The 20,895-nt window shown below is 34.5% G+C and overlaps 1 protein-coding gene across 16 annotated transcripts in view; it reads left to right on the top strand.

Moving 5' to 3' along the window:
* Tex16 (testis expressed gene 16) overlaps nucleotides 1-20,895 on the top strand; it is a 376,428-nt gene that overhangs the window by 129,120 nt on the left and 226,413 nt on the right. For 15 of the 16 annotated variants that reach the window (XM_063279704.1, XM_063279698.1, XM_063279707.1 and 12 more), the window contains one exon: nucleotides 9,027-9,146. In XM_063279704.1, the coding sequence (XP_063135774.1) occupies nucleotides 9,027-9,146 (120 nt within the window). Of the gene's footprint in view, nucleotides 1-9,026; nucleotides 9,147-10,787; nucleotides 13,741-20,895 lie in introns of those variants that run through there. The other variant, XM_063279701.1, reaches the window with a different exon arrangement.

Here is a 20,895-nt window from a genome sequence, read left to right on the forward strand (position 1 = left end):
TATGTAAAATTACTTATAGCAAATATTGTTGTGAAGGTGTACAGCATAAAAGATTCACTCACTGTTATGAAACTTTTCTTATTTAGTTCCACTAAAGAGCATTTTTATTCTATATCCATTTAAATACATATGCTCATTTTTTGAAAAATTAATTATAGGTGTATTGTTTGAGATATATCTATAGTTCAAATAAATAGAAAATTTAATCTTTCTTATTTCTAAAATCAAGCTATTATTAATTTCGAGGAAGTTTTTAAGAGTTTCAAAGACACATGATTTTTAAATGACTTAACAGATTCACCCCCACCACATTGCTTGGCAATCCTTTTAGGCCAAACATAATCACCTAATAGCAATTACATTCTTAACATACTATCCAGTATAGAAATAGACAAAATTGTTTTTAAGTTCTTTCTTTTTTTCAATTTGTTTGACTTTAAGACTTATTTCTTGAGTAAATGAAAATGTCCTGGTACTATATTAAAATGTTAAATATATTTTTCTGTAAAGATTTAAAATGTTTTAGGGGCCCCCTTTTTGCAGGTCAGGAAATATTTTACTTGAACATTCTAAGACAATAATGATTTAGGTGTTACTTAAATATCCCAGACAGGATTAACAAAATTAAATGTTTCTAAATTACAAATTTATCTACAGTAGGAGTTTTGTAAAAGAAAAAATAACTCCCTCCCAAAAGAAGTATGTTACACACATTTTGAAAAGATCTCAGTGTTTCAAGCAGTGGTAGACAAGATGTATCAAGCCATTGAAACCAAAATATTTTTACACTAATAATCATCCTCCAGAAAGTTTCCCAGATAATCTGTACATCTAAATACTTCCAGTATCTTATACCTATACAACATATTAACGTTATGCATATTTATTACTTCCCTTGGTTTTCTTTAATAATTTCTGATGTAAAGCCTTCATTGAATTCCCAAAAGATATAAGACTAACTTGGGGGAGAGAGGGAAATATAATCAGTTTAGAAACTCAGTTAAAATGTAAATTTATCTAAATCTCTAAATGTTTAATAAAAACGAGTATCTTCTTCATTTAATACTCTGCTCCATTTAATACTGTACCATAAATTGCACTATAGAGTAGACCTCTACTTTCATACAGAATCTTTTTTTGTATGAAATCGTGGTAACTGGTTGATTTTAAGATAAATAAATTAGGTTAATCCAACTAAAAATTAGGCAACACCCAATATAGTCTGTGCAAAATTTAATAGTTTTTAATTTTCTTTAAAAAGATGAATTTGAATGGAGGGATGACTAAAAACTGGTGAATATAGATGGAAGCAAGTTTATCGACATATGTTTAGTACATTAAGTCACCCTCTGATATTTTCTACTCTTGTTGGTTCTGGATGTCAGATCTTTGTTGTGCCTCTCATTGTTATTATTGTTGCCATGATAGAGAATTTATATACAAATGGGGGGTTCAGTTCTCAGTACAGTCATATTTGTCTGTGCTACTACATCTCCAAATGAATGGGTATTTTGGAGGAAATCTGTATGCCAGAATGAGAGGAAGGAGATGAATAAAGCAGGTGTTGACTTGGGCATTCCTTATCCCAACTATGGTGTGTGACCCTGCATTCTTTATCAACTTACAGTCATTTATTACTATGCTTCTAGAGCCATTTTTTGGAACAATGGTGGCTATTTGCTGCTTCTGTTTTTTTGTTTGGTTAGTGTGTTTTGGTTTTGTTTCATTTTTCTTTGTGGTTATTCTTTCTCTAAATCTTGTTGATACAGTATTTGTCCAAAATCTCTCAGGTCAGCCCAACTTACCTTATCATTTCAATGCTGTGCCTCATCCTATCCCAGAAAAGAAATAAACAGTTTATAGAGCCTGCAGTTGTTTTTTTTTTTTTTGTTTTTGTCTAGGAAGAAATTTTACCTTTTGGCTCAATTTTTATTGAAATGTATCTAATCTTCATGGCTTTCTGGGCATGTAAGATCTATAGCTTCATTATTGTGGCACTGGTCATTCTGTGCATTATGACTATTTTTGTGACCATCGTGTGCCAAATTTAGGGTCCTTCTTAAAGACAGATTTTGTAAAGTACAAGATTAAATGAGTCATGAAGACATAGAGATCAGAGCAGAAGAAGCATCTTCATTTGTACTTATGGAATAATCTCCTAGGGCTAGGAATATTTTCATATTAGAATACTTGCCCATCATACACATACAAGGACCTAGATTGAAATCTCAGCAATACAAAACCACCCCTCATCTTCTGTTTTAATGTACTTAGTTATTTTATATTTCTTCTTAGAAAAGTGTAAATTGAAACATACTAGATTCAGATGTCATCTCTAGAGTTCAAGTTTTGGACTACCTCTGATAAAATTAACAGTATTGTGGAATAATAACATAATCTTTGACATTGAAGACATTTTAGTTTTTGTCCAGCAACATACTCCAACATTTAATCGCTGTTCATATGTGTGAGTTTACAGATAAAAATCTTAACATTTAATCAGTTCCATTATTCCTATACAATTAAGATTGATTTTAAAGATGAAAAACTACACTTTATAGACTTTAATATACATCTGTAATAGACATACACCAACTTAATTGTACATATGGAGTTTGAATGTAAATTATCACAAAAAAATTTCTATTTTGCTGTGGATATTACAATTTACTTGTAGTTTTAGGAAATTCTGTAATTTGAGACACTTTTATTGTATATGTTGATAGTTCTTAGTGTCAGATCATCCCACCACAGGATGCTATAAAATCCATTCATTATTCATAAATGTATTGTTCTTATTTTGTTTCATGGACAATGACAAAACTATTACTTTTCTACATGTGTTACAGATCTTTCAATACAATGATATTTCTTTCCTCATATAAACATTCAGTTCTACCACATGTTGTACGTATGGAACAAGAAAACTATGCCTTTGAATGAGGAGGTTAAAATTCATTAATAATCTGAAATATAATGGTCAATATAGATTGTCTTTTAAAACTAATGTTACTTTAATTGAAATCACAAAAGGGCAAATCTTAGTGATTATAGCCAAGTTACAGCTGAAAGTCCTAAAATATATCACTATACTCTTTAAGAAAAAGTTTATCAAAAAAGTTTATCAAGTTTTGAAGTGAACATATGTTTTCAGTTTGATTTCATTCTAAAAATGTTAAACAATGGATTTTTCACATGTCTTAAAGTACTGAATTCATACATATTATATTGAAATCTAAGATGGAGACTTAAATATAGGAATTTATATAGGCTTGCTATACAACAGTTCTTGTAGCATTCCAAAGGGAACATAACTCGTTGTTCTACCTACCTACTACATGATTAAATGTACTTGATAATTTTAGTGTTTCATGTGGTATATTCTGTGTATGAATTATGACACATGAAGTTCTAATTTGAGCAAGTTGATCACTAATTGAATTATCACTAAGTATTATGTTTATAATATTCTGACATTAAATAGTATCATTTAATGAATCTGTATTATTTTAGTCATTTTAATCATTTACATTTCAAATGATAACCCCCTTCCCAGTTTCCCTTCAGCAAAACCCCCATCATATCCACCAACCCCTCTGCCTCTACGAGGGTGCTTACTGTGATAGGAGTCACTGTGATATTGTCCATTTCCTTTGAATTGTAAAATATGAATATTGCTTAATCCTCTCCTATTTTACTATGAGATACAATATATATTCAATCCAGAACCATCTCATAAAAAATGAATGTTGTGGTCTTTGGAAAGTAATTTGTTGCGTGTTTTCTGGGAAGGATGAAACGAAATATCCCAAAGCTAATTGTATTTCTAACTGGATTAAATGGAGTGTAATTCATTTAACCTATCTAGAACTCTCTATGTCTCAAGATACATTGAACTTTTTAGTTTTTTAAAACTTTTTTGTCTCAGATAGTTTTTCCTTTTTTAATTGAATATTTCTTTATTTACATTTCAAATGGTACTCACTTTCCCAGTTTCCTGTCCATAAACCCGCTGTCCCCTTGTTCACCCCTTCTTCTATAAAGATGTTCCCCTCCCCATTCATCCCCCTTACCGCCCCCGACATTTCCCTACACTGGGGATCCAACCATTGCATTCTCCTTCCATTGGTGCCCAACACGGCCATCCTCTGCTAAATATGCAGCCATGGCTCAGTCCATGTATAGTCTTTGGGTATGGTTTAGTCCCTGGGAGCTCTGGTTGGTTGCTGTTGTTCTTATGGTGTTGCAAGCCCCTTCAGCTCTTTCCATCCTTTCGCTAATTACTCCAATGGGGACCCTGTTTTCAGTTCAATGGTTTGCTGCTAGCATTCACCTCTGTGTTTGACAAGCTCCGGCTATGTCTCTCAGGAGACATTTATATCTAGTTTCTGTCAGCATGCACTTCTTAGCTTCATCCATCTTATCTAGTTTTGGTGTCTGTATATATATGGGCCACATGTGAGGCAGGCTCTGAATGGGTGTTTCTTCAGTCTCTGCTCCAAACTCTGCCTCCATATCCCCTCCTATGAATATTTTTGTTCCCCCTTTTAAGAAGGAGTGAAGCATTCGCACTTTGGTGGTCCTTCTTCTTGAGCTTCATATGGTCTGTGGATTGTATGTTGGGTAATTTGAGCTTTTGGGCTAATATCTATTTATCAGTGAGTGCATACCATGTGTGTTTTTCTGAGATTGGGTTACCTCACTCAGGATGTTTTCTAACTCAATCTATTTGCCTATGAATTTCATGAAGTCATTGTTTTTGATAGCTGAGTAGTACTCCATTGTGTAAATGTACCACATTTTCTCTTTCAATTCCTCTGTTGAGGGGCATCTGGGTTCTTTCCAGCTTCTGGGTATTATAAATCAGGCTGCTATGAAAATACTGGAGCATGTGTCTTTGTTGTATTTTGAAGCAACATTTGGGTATATGCCCAGGAGTGATATAGCTGGGTCCTCAGCTAGAGGGATGTCCAAGTTTCTGAGGGACCCCAAACTGATTTCTAGTGTGGTTGTACCAGATAACTGGGTAGTTAATTGCATCATCATTTGTCAATATAAAATTCTGAAATTTACTTATTTTAAAGTTAATTTATTTGTTAATTCATATTTTATATACCATACAAGACAGTTGTTTTCAGTGTAACTATAATACTTTTATTTTTATCTATTTATCTTTTTTATTTTAGTTTTCTTGGATATTTTATGTATTTACATTTCAAGTGTTATCCCCTTTCCCCTCTTTCCCATACTACCATCCCCTCCCGATGCTTCTGTGAGGCTGCTCCTACTCCCACCAAACCACTTCAAACTCAATGCCCTGGAATTTCCCTACATTGGGGAAATGAGCCTTCACAGGACCAAGGGCTTTTCCTCCTATTGATGCTAGACAATGATATCCTCTGCTGCACATGTGCCTGAAATCATGAGTCCATCCATGTGTACTCATCGGTTGGTGGTTTAGTCTCTGGAAGCTCTGGTGGGATCTGGTTGGTTGATATTGTTTTTTCTTCCTATGGTGTCACAAACCAATTCAGCTCTCTCAGTCTTTTCTCTAACTCCTCCATTGGGGTCACCCTGTTCAGTCCAATGGTTAGCTGCAACTAACCATTTCTGTCCATTGATGTGAGTGGTATGTTGAAGTCTCCTACTATTATTACCTGTGGTACAATGTATGTTTGAACTTTAATAAAATTTCTTTTATCAATGTGGTTGCCCTTGCATTTGGAGCATAGATATTCAGGATTAAGAGCATATCTTGGTAGATTTTTCCTTTGATGTATATGAAGTGTCCTTCCTTATCATTTTTGATAACTTTTGGTTTAAATTAATTTTATTCAATATTGGAATGGCTACTCAAGCTCATTTCTAGGGACCATTTGTTTGGAAAATTGTTTTCCAGCCTTTTATTCTGAGGTAGTGTCTGTCTTTGTCACTGAGGTGTGTTTTCTGTATGCAGCAAAATGCTGGTTCCTCTTTACATATCCAGTCTGTTTGTTTATGTCTTTTTATTGGGGAATTCAGTCCATTGATTTTGAGAGATATTAGGGATCAATGATTGTCGTTTCCTATAACTTTTATTGTTAGAGGTGGAATTATGTTTGTGTGTCTCTCTTTTTTTGGGGGGGGTTGTAGCAAGAAGATTACTTTTTTGCTTTTTTAGCAGGTAGTTTCCCTCTTGGTGTTAGTTTTCCATCTATTATCCTTTGTAGGGCTGGATTTTTGGAAACATAATGTGTAAATTTGGTTTTGTCATGGAATATCTTGGTTTCTCCATCTATGTTAATTGAGAGTTTTGCTGGATACAGTAGCCTGATCCATAGCCTGATCCTATCCAGTAGGCATATGTGTTCTCTTAGGGTCTGTATGACATCTGCCCAGGATCTTCTGGCTTTCATAGTCTCTGGTGAGAAGTTTGGTGTAATTCTGATAGGTCTGCCTTTATATGTTACTTGACCTTTTTCCCTTACTGATTTTAGTATTCTTTCCTTATTTTGTGCGTTTGGTGTTTTGACTATTATGTGACGGGAGGTGTTTCTTTTCTGGTCCATTCTATTTGGAGTTCTGTATGCTTCTTGTATGTTTATGGGCATCTCTTTCTTTAGATTAGGGGCATTTTCTTCTATAATTTTGTTAAAGATATTTCTGGCCCTTTAATTTGGGAGTCTTCTCTTTTCCATACCTATCATCTTTAGGTTTGATCTTCTCATTGTGTCCTGGATTTCCTGGATGTGTTGGGTTAGAGGATTTTTGTGTTTTACATTTTCTTTGATTGTTTTGTCAATGTTTTTTATGGTATCTTCTGCCTCCGAGATTCTCTCTTCAATCCCTTGTATTGTGTTGGTGATGCTTGCGTCTATGACTCCTGATCTCTTTCTTAGGTTTTCTATCTCCAGGGTTGTCTCCCTTTGCGATTTCTTTATTGTTTCTGTTTCCATTGTTATGTCCTGGATAGTTTGGTTCAATTCCTTCACCTGTTTGGTTGTGTTTTTCTGTAATTCTTTCAGGGATTTTTGTGTTTCCTCTTTAACTGCTTTTATTTGTTTACCTGGTGTTGTCCTTTATTTCTTTATGTCCTTCTTAAAGTTCTCTATCATAATCATGAGATGCGATTTTAAATTCAAATATTGCTTTTCCCTTGTGTTGGGGTATCCAGTATTTGGAGAACTGGGTTCTGATGATGCCAAGTAGTCTTGGTTTCTGTTGCTTAGGTTCTTGTACCTGCCTCTCACCATATGGTTACCTTTGATGTTAGTTGGTCTTGTTCTCTCTGACTGGAGCTTGTACCTTCTGTGGGCCTGTGAGCCTGTGATCTTTGGAGTGAGAAAGATCTTGAGAGACCAGCAGTCTGCTAGCAGGTTTTGGGTCTGAGGTTTGTTGGACAGCCACAGCTCTGGGTGCAAATTGAGACGGGAAGGTTCCTGTCCTAGGCTGCCCTCTGGCTCATGAGCCCTGTGTGCTCCTGGCATGTTTCTCCTTAAACAGTCAATGAAGAGAAAGTGGGGTCCCACCTCTGGGCTGTGGGCTGAAGAGGGAGAGTGTTCCTGACAGACCAGCTCTCTGCAGCCAGGTTTGTGTTTGAGAGCTGTGGGACGGTGCGCAGGTGGTGACTGGAAAGGTTCTGTCCTAGGCTGCCCTGTGGCTCCAGAGTCCTGGGCACTCCAAGCAGGTCTCTATTTGGACTGTCAGTAGAGAGAAAGTGGAGTCCTACCCGTGGGCTGTGGGCTGTGGGCTGTGGGCTGTGGGCTGTGGGCTGTGGGCTGTGGGCTGTGGGCTGTGGGCTGTGGGCTGTGGGCTGTGGGCTGTGGGCTGTGGGCTGTGGGCTGTGGGCTGTGGGCTGTGGGCTGTGGGCTGTGGGCTGTGGGCTGTGGGCTGTGGAGGGAGATTGCTCATGACTGACCAGCTGTCTGCAGGCACATTTTTTGTCCAATAATACTTTTGTTGCTGCAACCAAATTCCTGATAAATACATGACTTAAGAAAGGGTTTGTTTTGTTTTACAGTTTAAAAAGGAAAGCAATCCATCATGATGGAGAGGGCATAGTTGCAGTTTACACTGTGTTCATAGTGAGGAAGCCAAAAGTGTAAATGAAGTTTTTAGGACTACCTTCAATCACACAGCCCAGTGATTCATTTCTCCAACAAAGTTCTACCTCCTAAACATTCATGCTCCTTCAAAAAAAGCATGTCACCTGGAGGAGTAATTGATCAAACAAAAAGTTAATGTTCTTAACTCTCATTGAATCATCCAATTCTATTAATTATATGATCTTGAAAGATTAACATGTATTGTTTAATTGTTTAAGTGAATATTTAGAGAATATTACTGCACCTTAAATGCATACTTGTAAAAGCATATAAAAACTTTGCATAAAATGTGTTTTAAATGCAAGGTGTAGTGAATGGATAAAGAGATGTAATATGTTTTTGTTATTTTTTTAATTATGATAAGACTGTGACCATGGTAATTTATAGAAGTAATTTGTTAGGGTTTTACAGAAGGGTGAGTTCATGACCATCATGGTGCAGAGCATGGCAGTAGGTATGCAGACATGATGCTGGAGCAGGAGTAAGGATGATGAGTATAGATATAGATATAGATATAGATATAGATAGATAGATAGATAGATAGATAGATAGATAGATAGATAGATAGATAGATCGATCGATCACACCTTCTTCAACTGGGCCATATCTCATAATCCTTCTTAAGCAGTTTAATTGAATTTGGACCAAACATTCAAATATAAGAACTTTTGGGAGCCATTATTTAAAGTGAGTCAACATTTATAATATATTTTAGCCATTCTACTCACATGCTTATTTCCCATATCATAACTGAGAGTATCTCAGAAATATAACCTAGATTTTGAAAGAATACTCATTTTACCAAAAAATGTTTTCCAGTTTATGAATCTTGCAGTTAATTCTTGTTTTATAGTTGTTTTAATGAAAATTATGAAAATTCCATAATAACACTGGGTTATAGATGTTTGTGTATCATGGATCTCTTTCTGTTTCTTTTCCTAGTGCAAGGGTGTGACTAAGATGTGTCACTACATAATTTCTCTGCCACCTGATCTTCCTAAACCAGAAAAACAAATGCCAAGACCTTCTCCTGGTGAAGATAGACCACCTAGGGTGCAAGTGGTAAGCAATTTTAAACAAAGATTTGCCAGTAATATAAAGTAGTAATAAAAAGTTTTAAAATGTCTATAATATTTTCTCTATGAAAGATCACATGGGTATTTTTATTTCTTCTAATATTTTTACTAAACATACTATGCAGAATATAATACTCAATATTAATGTCATCATTTTATTAATTTTTAATGAATTCATTATATAACTATGAATTTAAATCCAGTATTATTACCATTCAGATATTGTTGGATTTGGATGGTCACAAGATTTCAGGTATTGAAAGTAAAAGGATATAATTTTCTTAAAATTCTGGTTATGGTGACAAGGAGCAATTCTGTAAAAATAGTGCTATTTTTAAATTACAGATGATTTATAACTAATTAAATTTTATATTCCTACCAGTATTTGTTTTGTGTATGTGTGTGTGTACATGTGTGTTGTGTTTATGTTTAAAATGAGTTTTTCTTGTTCCTGTTCCTGATAGAATCATAGAAAAAATTTACTTTAATAGCTGCTTTCTTATATATGCTATATTGTGTCTGTTATCTTCATTTTTAAAATTTTGTCATTATTAAAATTTTTCTAATTTTAAAATGTTAAATTTCATTTTAGAAAAGTGCATATAATATAGAGTAACATTTAAAGATTGGTTATTAATATAAATATCAGTTACAGAAAATTTTAATTTTATGTTATATATATGAATATAACATATATATAAATATATCATATATATATATAGAGAGAGAGAAGTAATTCATCCCTCATCCTTACTATTCTTTTTTAAAAAAAAATACACACACACACACACACACATATGTGTGTGTGTGTGTGTGTGTGTGTGTGTGTGTGTGTGTATAATATAGCTGTCTTCAGACACACCAGATGAGGGCATCCAGATCTCATTACAGATGGTTGTGAGCCACCATGTGGTTGCTGAGAATTGAACTCCAGACCTCAGGAAGAGCAGTCAGTGCTCTTAACTGCTGAGCCATCTCTCCAGCCCAATCCTTACTATTCTTATATACCAAATTTAGGAATTGATAATGAAAACGGGTCACTTACACTTATGTAAGTTTGTCTTTTTCCATAGTGACCTCTAAAACAAATTATTACATATATTGTGTTTAGTGATTAATTCCTAGCATTGAAATAGATTTGGTTTATTTTAATTAATTTGTTTCTTCTATAGATAAAGTTTTTTTCTATATCAGAGTTAAGAAGAGGATGATCAGAATCTTGCATATATAAAATCAATTTATAATAACTATTAATGAAGTGTACACAACAAGGTTTGATACAGGTTTTAACCTACACTTTACAAAATAAAAATAACATACATGTTGGATATTCATAATGAGAAATAAAAATTTAAATTTATAGTTGCCAAATATTACACATAAAATACTCTTAGGGTCTTGAAACTGGCCTATTGACAAATATTGCACACAAAATACTCTCAAGGCATTGAAGGTGGCCTGTTAAAGATAGGGTTCTAAAACTTAACCTTTATTAGAAATAATGGTAATTTCATCTCTGAAATTAGGTTTGGTTTTCGCTCTTCCTACTTTTCTCTGGCTCCACTCCTTATCTTAACAGTTCTTCTATTTTCATGGACATAAGTATCCTGAAGGAAGAAACCAACTCTGGAAGTCAAACGTAAATACTGCATAGGTAATAAGGCTTTTGTGTTGACAAGAACTATATTAAGCTAGCCTGGTTCCCTCTATATCAGCAATATGAATTATTCTTGCTATATCTCATTAAGCACTCTTTTAAAATTTCTAATATGTGGTTAAAAATTAGAAAATTGTTTCATGCCTTTTTTGTTGTTTGGTTTGTCTGTCTGTCTGTCTGTCTGTTTATCTGTGTGATGTGTTCTCATGTAACCTATGCTGGGCTTTGAATATTTTATGTACCATAGGCTGGTCTTGAACTTCTTCTCATCTTCCTGTTTCCACTTTCCAAGTGCTGGGATTTTAGATGTATGTTACCAAGTCTGGCTTGAATTCTTATAATCTGATGGCTAAAGAAACCGAACCACAAATATGGACATTTCTAGGCACTTTATAGGATAAGTAATATACTTTCAACTTTGTCTGGGAATGTTATTTTATATTCAAGAAAATGTACTGATGCTTTGGCATTATGTGTTCCAACATCTCATCAAACTCATCTTTCCTTTAAGATGTCTTGTTTCATATACTTTAGCAATTTGATGTATAGGTAGCTGTGACTACTTATTCAAGAATTATAAAGGGCAAAATATTTATTATGATATTATAAAATTTTACACAGTCTTAGGTTTGTTTTCTATGATAATTTTCTCCAAAGATTTCTCGGGTCTTTGGTGACCACTGCAATTTTTTGAGTCAACAATGATACTATAGTAAATTATGAACTATATTCTGAGAAAATATGTTGATTCTCAACATCAGTAACCCAAAAACATTAGAGGCAAAAGATTAACTGTTTTGAAATTTATATGCAACTTTTTAATCACAAATGTGGCTATAAAGCAACTTGATTTTTTGAAGAATCTGGCTTACAACTTAAAAAAAAAGGATTGCCTAAAAATGATTAGATAGCAGGGAAGTTTAAAGTTTACTCCCCAACAAACAAAACAAAATTTAAGGCACAAACAAATTAATTAAGTAAACAAATAGCAAATCCAGTAATTTTTAACATTCAAAAATTCAGTAGGATACCCCATGAACTCTATTATGAAGTCCAGCAGTGAGTAGATTTCCAGGTTAATAAAATGTGTGGTAAAATTTTGAAATTCTGCATGAGTATAAGATTTTTTTTTCAAGTAAAATGCGTCATCTAAAGTAAGAATGTTTTTTGACTCTATAAGTTGTCGTCACAGTACATGTGGAAATCTAAAATCTAGCCTCAGAAGGAACCCTGCTTTTTTATTTCAGATTCTCTTATATTAGAATGGCAGGTAATGAACTATGTTACAAACCTTTTGAATTTAAATAGTTATTGCTGCTCAGAGAAATACTTAGTTGACATCCTGTCTGATTCAAGTGGAAAGATTCAGGAGATGAAGTAGGAAGGAGCCTACTATCATATACTAGATTTTCTGAGTTGTAAATGGAAATAACTGTAGGATGAATAAACCTGAAATATTCACAGCAGTAGCTACATAATAAACTGTTCTAAATTATTCTCATTAGATAATGTTATATGATAGCCCAGGTTATTATTTTACACTGAAAAATCTCCTTTATTTCTCTTACCACCCAGGTAAGGCATTTTTGCCATTTTCTTGTATAACCTCTCATAAATATTCTAATTCTATAATCAGTGCTACCCCTTAGTCTCTGAGGAACAAGTGACCATATGATGTCCAACCCTAGCTGATATATCTACAACTCCTGTACCTATGGCTCAGGGAGCAAAGCACAAGGGGGCAAAAAAGATTAAGTGTCAGATTTATCTTTTAAAATTCATATTTGGAATCTACAGAGTAGCTTCTCATTTTTAAATTCCCTTCCTACTCAGTCTCAGGTATTTTACTTCATGCTCTCATGTCTTCACTTCAGGTAGATTTTATAACCAGTGACTTGCCTTCTTACCTCACCACTACAAATATTTCTTCTAGTTCAATGAGAATTACCAGTAAATGCCAATTATATGGGCAAAATTTTTTTTAAAAAAATCACAATCCTAAAGACAATCCCATATAGCTTTTTTTCTCAGTAAGAGAAGATCCTTCATTTCACATCTTGGTTAATGTTAAAGTCTGCATGTGGTAATATATAAATATTTGCATGACAAAGCAGCTTGCATTTTCAGCCATCATTTTAATTTTTGTCCTCAAAATGACTCTGTGATAGGTATGATTATGATAGGAATGATTATTCTACCTACTTAAAATAGTTTTAAATTGAAAAATAGATATAAAATATGCCCTTCTGTACCTTTTTATGGCTAATACCCATCAAGTTCCATTGAATCATCCATTTCATGTTGATCCATGTAATCACATGTAATCAGTTGTCTTGTCTCGGTATTTAATCTAAAATTTAACCACTCTTGAAAAATGGCCCCCTACCCAACTCCAGAAATTAATTCAATATCAGCATATCGCCTTCCTTCCCTCTTCATCCAAAATATTTGGCCATAAATGAAGTTTTCAGAATGCTTCCAATAATGATGAGCATCGTGTTGATTGTCAAACATTTGACTGAGAACAACCAGAAAAGCTTGACAAAATGAAAATCTACAGAGGCATTGGAGATCTAACAGGCTTTTAAAAAACATGGGACCAATACCTTGAAGGAAAGGAAACCTAGACTGTAAAGCAATGCAAGCCAGAAGACAGTAATGGCAGAAGTGATGCAATGCTGTTTATAAAACAAAACAAAAAAAATGGACTGGAAGTACTGAAAGAAAATAACTTCAAACATAGAATTCCATCATCTTTAAAAAATATCCTACAGACTGAAAGTGAATAAAAACATTTTGGACAAAAAAATGCTGAGAATTTATTACAAGCACACCCAAAGTAAAGGTTGTTCTTCAACAGAAGAGAGTGATCTCAGATGGGAATCCCCAGGGACGCAGAAAGGAATCAAGAGCAGCAAAACTGGTAAATATTTATGTAAATATAAATTATTATTTTCTATGTAAAATGATAATAATTAATGGGTCTGAAAAGTTTTAAAGATCAAGTATATTACAGTACCAGCTAAAAAGGATGGGAGACAGATGAGTGGAGTGTAAGTGTTCTATTAGGTTTGAATTATCCAAGAAATGAAGCCAAGGGATGCTTGCAATAATCACTAAAAGAAACAGAAAGTGCTTTATACGTAATAGTAGTGGCAAGACAAGAAAATTTGAAAACAGTTATTAAGGTGTTAAACTGAACCTCAGATGTACTAAATATGACCTTAAATGTAAAAGAGTGAAATGGTCTAATTAAGTAAAGAAATTCACACTTGGTTGGACAAAACCTACTTAAAAGAGACACACTTTAAATTATGCTATTTTTAAAAGAAAAATGGTAAGAAAATTGTGTTAATGCTCATAAGGTTGGCATATCAAATACATAGATTGAAAATAAGATCAATGGAAATTAAGATTATTATATGTTCTATTCATCAGAAACTTAAAACAATTCTAATGTATTTGAATATAATATAGGCATAATTTTAAAAGTAAATCTCTTCACTTCAAAATTACAAAATTATACATAGGCACAAACATTACTTTATCTTTTTGTTACTAAGGAGGATACTTTTTCTCATTTCTAAATATAATTCTTTAAATCTTTCATGTCTGCCAGTCTTTTTTTACTTTCGTTTCATTTCATTTCCTTTCCTTTCATTCCTTTCCTTTTCCTTCCTTCCTTTCTTTTTTTCTGTTTTTTGTTTTTTTGATTACCAGTTGGACTCTTAGAATTTACCTGTTCCTTGAATTCTACTCTATAAATATACTTATTTTTTGCCTTTCTCCAAACTGAAATAGCCCTTGGTTCTGCTTCTTCTGACTGTGTACTCACTCTTTTCCTTTAAATTTAAGCTAAGATTTCTAGACTGACAATCTGATATGACTCGAAATGCTCATTGCACAGAAGTCAGGTTCCTGAAACAACTGTTCTGCAAACTGTTCAACTTCAGTAGGCCTCTTTATTTTTCAATGAAGTTGATCAGTATGTTTTAAAATTCTATTATACCAGTTTTGTAAGGCTGTAGAATAAATTTTTCTAAATATTATCTGGCCATTTTTCTTAGTTATACTTACTGGATCTCACTGGTTTTAAGTATAAATGTTAGATTCCTCTTGCAGTTTGTCCTGGGTTATTTGTTTTACCCTTGATCCACCTACATTATTATGTTTCAAGGCACAGAGTTTTGACTGTGTAATCAGAATCAGTAAAGACATTTGTTAAATGAATATTCCTAGACTTTTCACCCTATCTAAATCAGAATGTGAAAGGATAGGGATCAAAATTTATAATTTATAACAAATAATTGGTGATTCTGGTTAATACATGTTTTACAGAATAAGGAAATAATAAAAATCACATTCTTGTTTTAGTATTGATACTTGTTATTTAATTGATTTTTAAATGTTTGACTTACAAAACACCTCCAAAGTTTTGAAAAACAATACAGATACAAAAATAAATGCAATTTTCATTCTTTCTTCATGACTTTAGACAAATTAATGTCATTTATTTTCTTAGATTTAAACATAGTCTACTTATAAATATATAAAATAAGTATTTTTGAAATATTAATGTTTTTTATACACATGATAACCAAAGATAGTTTTTAAATGTTGGATGGGATATATAATTTCACACTTACCTAGCTCAACACCATTAAAAATTAACAAATGAGCACTACCACTATCACCATTATCATTATAATAGACAAAGCGCAATATCATATACTAAAAGGTTTATTTTCCTTGCCTATGAGTTACACAGAAATGAAGTAAAATAGGTGACCTGTTACATCACTAAGTACTTAAGTAAATGTACTTTGCAGGCCAATTGTCAAATAATCTTACCAATTTTCATTCTAATTTTTATCTTCCTCACCTTTTCTCTGCTTACATATTGCAACATCTCACTCAAGACAATTTTAAAAAGATATTTTCATTAATAACTGAGCATTTACAATACTCTTAATTTTAATGAATTTATACTCTGAATGATTATTATTAATCAACTTATTTATTTACATCCCAATTGCAGCTTCCCCTCCTGTTTCTCCCCCCAGTCCCCATCCCCTCACTACATCTCATCCCCATTCTCCCATCCTCCCATCCTCCCATCCTTCATTTCCCCTTTCTCCTAAGGAAAGGGGGAGGCTTCCCACCATGACTATTAACCTATCTTGGCATATCAAGTTGCACTTTGGCTAGGCATATCTTCTCCTATTGTGGCAAAGCAAGGAAGCCCAGTTAGGGGAGACAACAGAGGCAGGCAACAGGTTCAGAAACAGCCCCTGCTCCTGCTGTTAGGGCTCTCGACATGAGGCTCCAACTTCACAACTGTTACATATACACAGAAGGCCTAGGTCTGTCCCATGCATGCTTTCTGGCCATTCAGTCTCTGTGGACCTTCATGGGCCCAGGTTAGTGGATCTGTGTTTTCTTGTGGTTTCGGTGGCCTCTCTGACTCCTTTAATCCTCTGTCCTCTTCTTCCATTGGATTCCCCAATCTCTGCCTAAAGTTTGGCTGTGGATCATCACATCTGTTTCCATCAGTTGCTGGGTGAAGCCTCTCCGATGAAAGTTATGCTAGGTACTTTTATTTAATTATAGCATATCATTAACAGTGTCAGAAGTGGGATCTCACATTGCATAGGTCTCAAGTTGGGCTAGTCATTGGTTGGCTACTCCCTCACTATCTGCTCCATCTTTACCCTTATACATCGTGTAGGCAGGACAAATGGTAGATCAAAGGTTTTGACCTTAGGTTGGTGTCCCATTTGAAGCCTTCCCTAGTTACTGGAGATGGACATTTCAGGTTCTATATTTCCCCAATGCTAGGAGTCTTAGCTAAGGTAACTCTAATAAATTCCTATGAGTTTACATTGTGCTGGGGTTTCTTGATCATTCCAGAGATGCACCCTATTAATTCCAGCTCTTTCTCTCCATACTCTCTCTCTTCATCTTCCCCCTGCTTTATCATTCTTGCTCACTTCCCCCCACCCAGTTCCTTTGCTCCACTTACTCCAGATGTATATTCTACATCTCATTCTCAGTGAGAATGAAACATTCACCATAGGACCCTCTTTATTAGTTGGCTTCTTTTGGGTCTGTGGATTGTAGCATAGTTATTCTGCACTTTATGGCTAATATGCACCTATAAGTGAGTACATACCATGCTTGTTCTTTTGGGTCTGGGTTTCTTCACTCAAGAAGATCTTTTCTAGTTCCATTTCCTTGCAAATTTCATAATGTCATTTTTTAATAGCTAAGTAATATTTCACTTTATAAAAGTACCACTTTTTTAAAATCCGTTTTTCATTTGAAGTTCACCTTGGTTGTTTACAGTTTCTGGATATTATGAATAAAGTTGCTATGAACATAGTTGAGCAAGCATCTCTGTGGAATAGTGGAACATCTTTTGGGGATTTACATAGAAGTGGTATAGCTTGACCTTGAGGTAAAATATTTTCAATATTTTTTGAGAAATGGCTAAATTGATTTCCTCAATGGTTGTATAAATTTGTAGTCCCACCATCAATATAGGAGTGTTTCCCTTGCTTAGCATCCCCTCCAACATGAGCTGTCACTTGAAGGAATCTCAGAGTACTTTGATTTACATTTTCCTGATGACTAAGGATGTTGAACATTTCTTCTCAGCCATTAGAGATTCCTCCATAAAGGACACTTTGTTTATATCTGTACCCTGTACCCTATTTTAGTTGCATGGTTTGTTGATGTCTAGTTTCTTGCGTACTTTATATATTTTTTATATCATCCCTCTTTTGGATGTAGGATCTTTGAAGATATTTGCCCATTCTGTAGGCTGCTGTTTTGTCCTATTGATGGTGTCCTTTGCATTATAGAAAATTGTCCATTTCATATTACATTTATTAATTGTTGATCTTGGTGCCTGAGCTATTGGTGTTCTGTTCAGAAAGTTGTCTTCTCTGCCAATATGTTCAAGATTAGGCCCCACTTTTTCTTCTATCAGATTTAGTGCATCTGGTTGTATGTTGAGATCTTTGATACACTCAGATTTAAGTTTTATGCAAAGTCATAAATATGGAGCTATTTGCATTCATCTACACGCAGGCATCCAATTAGCACCATTTGTTGAAGATGCTGTTTCTTTCCATTGTTGAATTTTATAATCTTTGTAAAAATCAAGTGTCCGTAGGTATTTTGGATTATCTCTGGGTCTTCGATTTGATTCCACTGATCAATCTGTCTGTTTTTATGTCAGTAAGATGCAATTTTTATTATTGCTTTATAGTAAGCTTGAGATAAGGGATGGTGAAACCTCCAGAATTTCTTTTATTGTACAGGATTGCTCTAGTTATCGTGTGTGTGTGTGTGTGTGTGTGTGTGTGTGTGTGTGTGTGTGTGAGTTTTCTGAAAATTATGTAGAGTGATTTTGAGAAGGCTTTTTTTTTTACTATTTTGATCATACTGAACTATGAGCATGACATCTGGCTTTTGCTGTTATTATAGTTGTAGCTGCTGATTTCTAAGTTTATCTTTTTTGGATGAGTGGGTATTTTTGTTTTTTGGTTTGCTTTGGTTTGTTTTGGTTGGTTGTTTGACGTTTTTCCCTTGTTTTATGTTTCTTCTCTGTCTACTGGCTTGAGTGGCCTGGGGTTCTGGTGACTAGCTATTCTTCAGGTTTAGTAGGGTGTCCCTTTGTGGTTTTATAGCCTCTGTGGCCTGTGGGGTTTCAGGTACTACCCTTGCCTAGAACCAGCGTTGATTATGGTTCCAGGTGCAGGTGGACCTCCAGGAAAGCAGGTAGGATTGGAATGTGTATTGGAAAATGGAGTCCAAGGGATCGGGGTGTGTCTGATGTGTGTATTTGGGGGCAATATGTAGGCCAAGGGCTTGGGGAGAGCTTATTGGTGTCCCCTGGAAAGGGCATTCCTTCAGGAAAGCAGGCAGAGTTGTGGGTCAGGAAATGGGGCACAGGGTACATAATGTATTTTACAAGTGCTGAACCTGCTACAAATGATTTTATACAAGAAGAAATGTTTTATTAAATATCATGGGGAAGTAGCAGACAATTGTTAAGTTTATTATTGACAGACTTTCATGTTCAAATTATTCCATGCCTCATTTATATTATATATACCTGAATTGTCGGAAAATAATCTGTCTATATAAGGGTATAAACTTAAGTTCTTGCTAGTGTTTTTTAAAAATACAAGTGGTTTAGAAGCTAATTATAATTTAAATTGTTCCTTCAGATAATAAATTTGGAATTAAAGGGTTTAGCTGTATTTTTTCAAGAAAATGTCCATGTCAGATACTTGTTAATGATGCAAAACAAACAAACTGATTTTACTCAATAACCATGGAATAGTGAAGAAACCTCAGGGAGTTTTTAGTTTAACAAAAGCAAAAGGCAGAAAACCTTTTATAGATTCTTGGATATGCTAAAGAGAATATACAAAATAGCCTTAGGAAGGGGTATTGCTACACATGGGTAGGCTGTTTGGCTTTTATAACTGATACTTATAGAGGGAAAGACAGTACTATATTTGTTGCAGGAGGTACAGGTACAAGTAGGAACTAAGTGATCATCATAGTTTGGCTACTATTCTCACTTGTACTAGGAAAAAGTTACTTCTTTGAGTATATTTAAGAGCTGACACGAAAATTTTTGGTGGTAAATAATATTTTATGATTATACATTTCAAATGTTATCCCCCTTTCCCAGTTTCCCCCTCTCCCCTACTCCTTATTCCTGCTTCTATGAGGATGCTCTCCCTCCCACCCTTTAACCTCAACACCCTGACATTCCCCACACTGGGGCATTCAGCCTTCACAGAACCAAGACCCTGTCCTCCCATTGATGTCAGACAAGGCCAACCTCTGCTACATATGTGAATGGAGCCATGGGTCTCTCATGTGTACTCTTTGGTTGGTGATTTAGTCCCTGGGAGCTCTGGAGCGGAGGTCTGGCTGGTTGATATTGTTGTTCTTCCTATGGAACTGCAAACCCCTTCAGCTACCTCAGTCCTTTCTCTAACTCCTCCCATTCTCAGTCCAATGGTTGTCTGTGAGCCTCTGCCTCTGTATTTGTCAGGCTCTGGCAGAGCCTCTCAGGAGACAGCTATATACTGAACTACATTGTAGACACTCAGTATGTCAGCTATAGTATTTCCTCTAAAAATAGGTTATTTTAAATAGACAGTACATTTTTAAATTATTTTATTTCATTTTTTATCAGATATTTTCTTTATCTACATTTTAAATGTTATCCCCCTTCCCAGTTTCTCCTCCAGAAACCCCCATCCCATCTTCTTCCCCCTGCTTCTATGAGGGCATTCCCATTTTCACCTCCCATGCCTGACATTGTACTACACAGGAGCATCAAGCTTTCACAGGACCAAGGGCTTCTCCTTTTCTTGATGCCAAACAATACCATCCTCTGCTACATATGTGACTGATCTCTTTCATAGTGCCCTTTTGACTTATGATTAGGTTTTTGTTCCCAGCAAATAGTAAATTTTCCTGAAGTTTAAAATTTCTTAGACAGATATTATAAAGATGACTGGGTTTATCCTAAGAATATTATCTTAAGGTCACAGACAGTAGGGTTTCCTTGAGTCTAATAGTCAAGGGATTTAGATAGAGTCAGATATAGATTGTTTTGTAGCTCTTAGAAGTAACTGTCCATTGTCACACCACTTTTCTCCAGCAGTTGTCAACAACTTTCAGTAATTTTTCAGTACTTAATTGTTTAAATAGAAGGAGAAAACAAAGAAGACATCAAGTAGGGAGAGGGAGATGTTGGGGTGGTTTAATGGGATAAATTGGGAATGGGTGTTATTATACTAAATTTTGTAGAAGCATGAAGTTACCAAATAATAAAATATATAATAAAACTGTAACTATCAATTTTTCATTGAAGTTACTATAATCTAGTGGAGAAATGAGATAGTTTTTCTAGGATAACTATTAGTAACATTTATACAGCATATAGGAAATTTATTATTACAATTTTGGTAGAATGCTTTGCTTAAAAGTTTAGAAATATCTGGATTATTTTCATATAATAAATATGGATTTGAGGATTAATAAA

The sequence above is a fragment of the Rattus norvegicus genome, chromosome X (genome assembly GCF_036323735.1).
Source record: "Rattus norvegicus strain BN/NHsdMcwi chromosome X, GRCr8, whole genome shotgun sequence".
Lineage (NCBI taxonomy): Eukaryota > Metazoa > Chordata > Mammalia > Rodentia > Muridae > Rattus > Rattus norvegicus.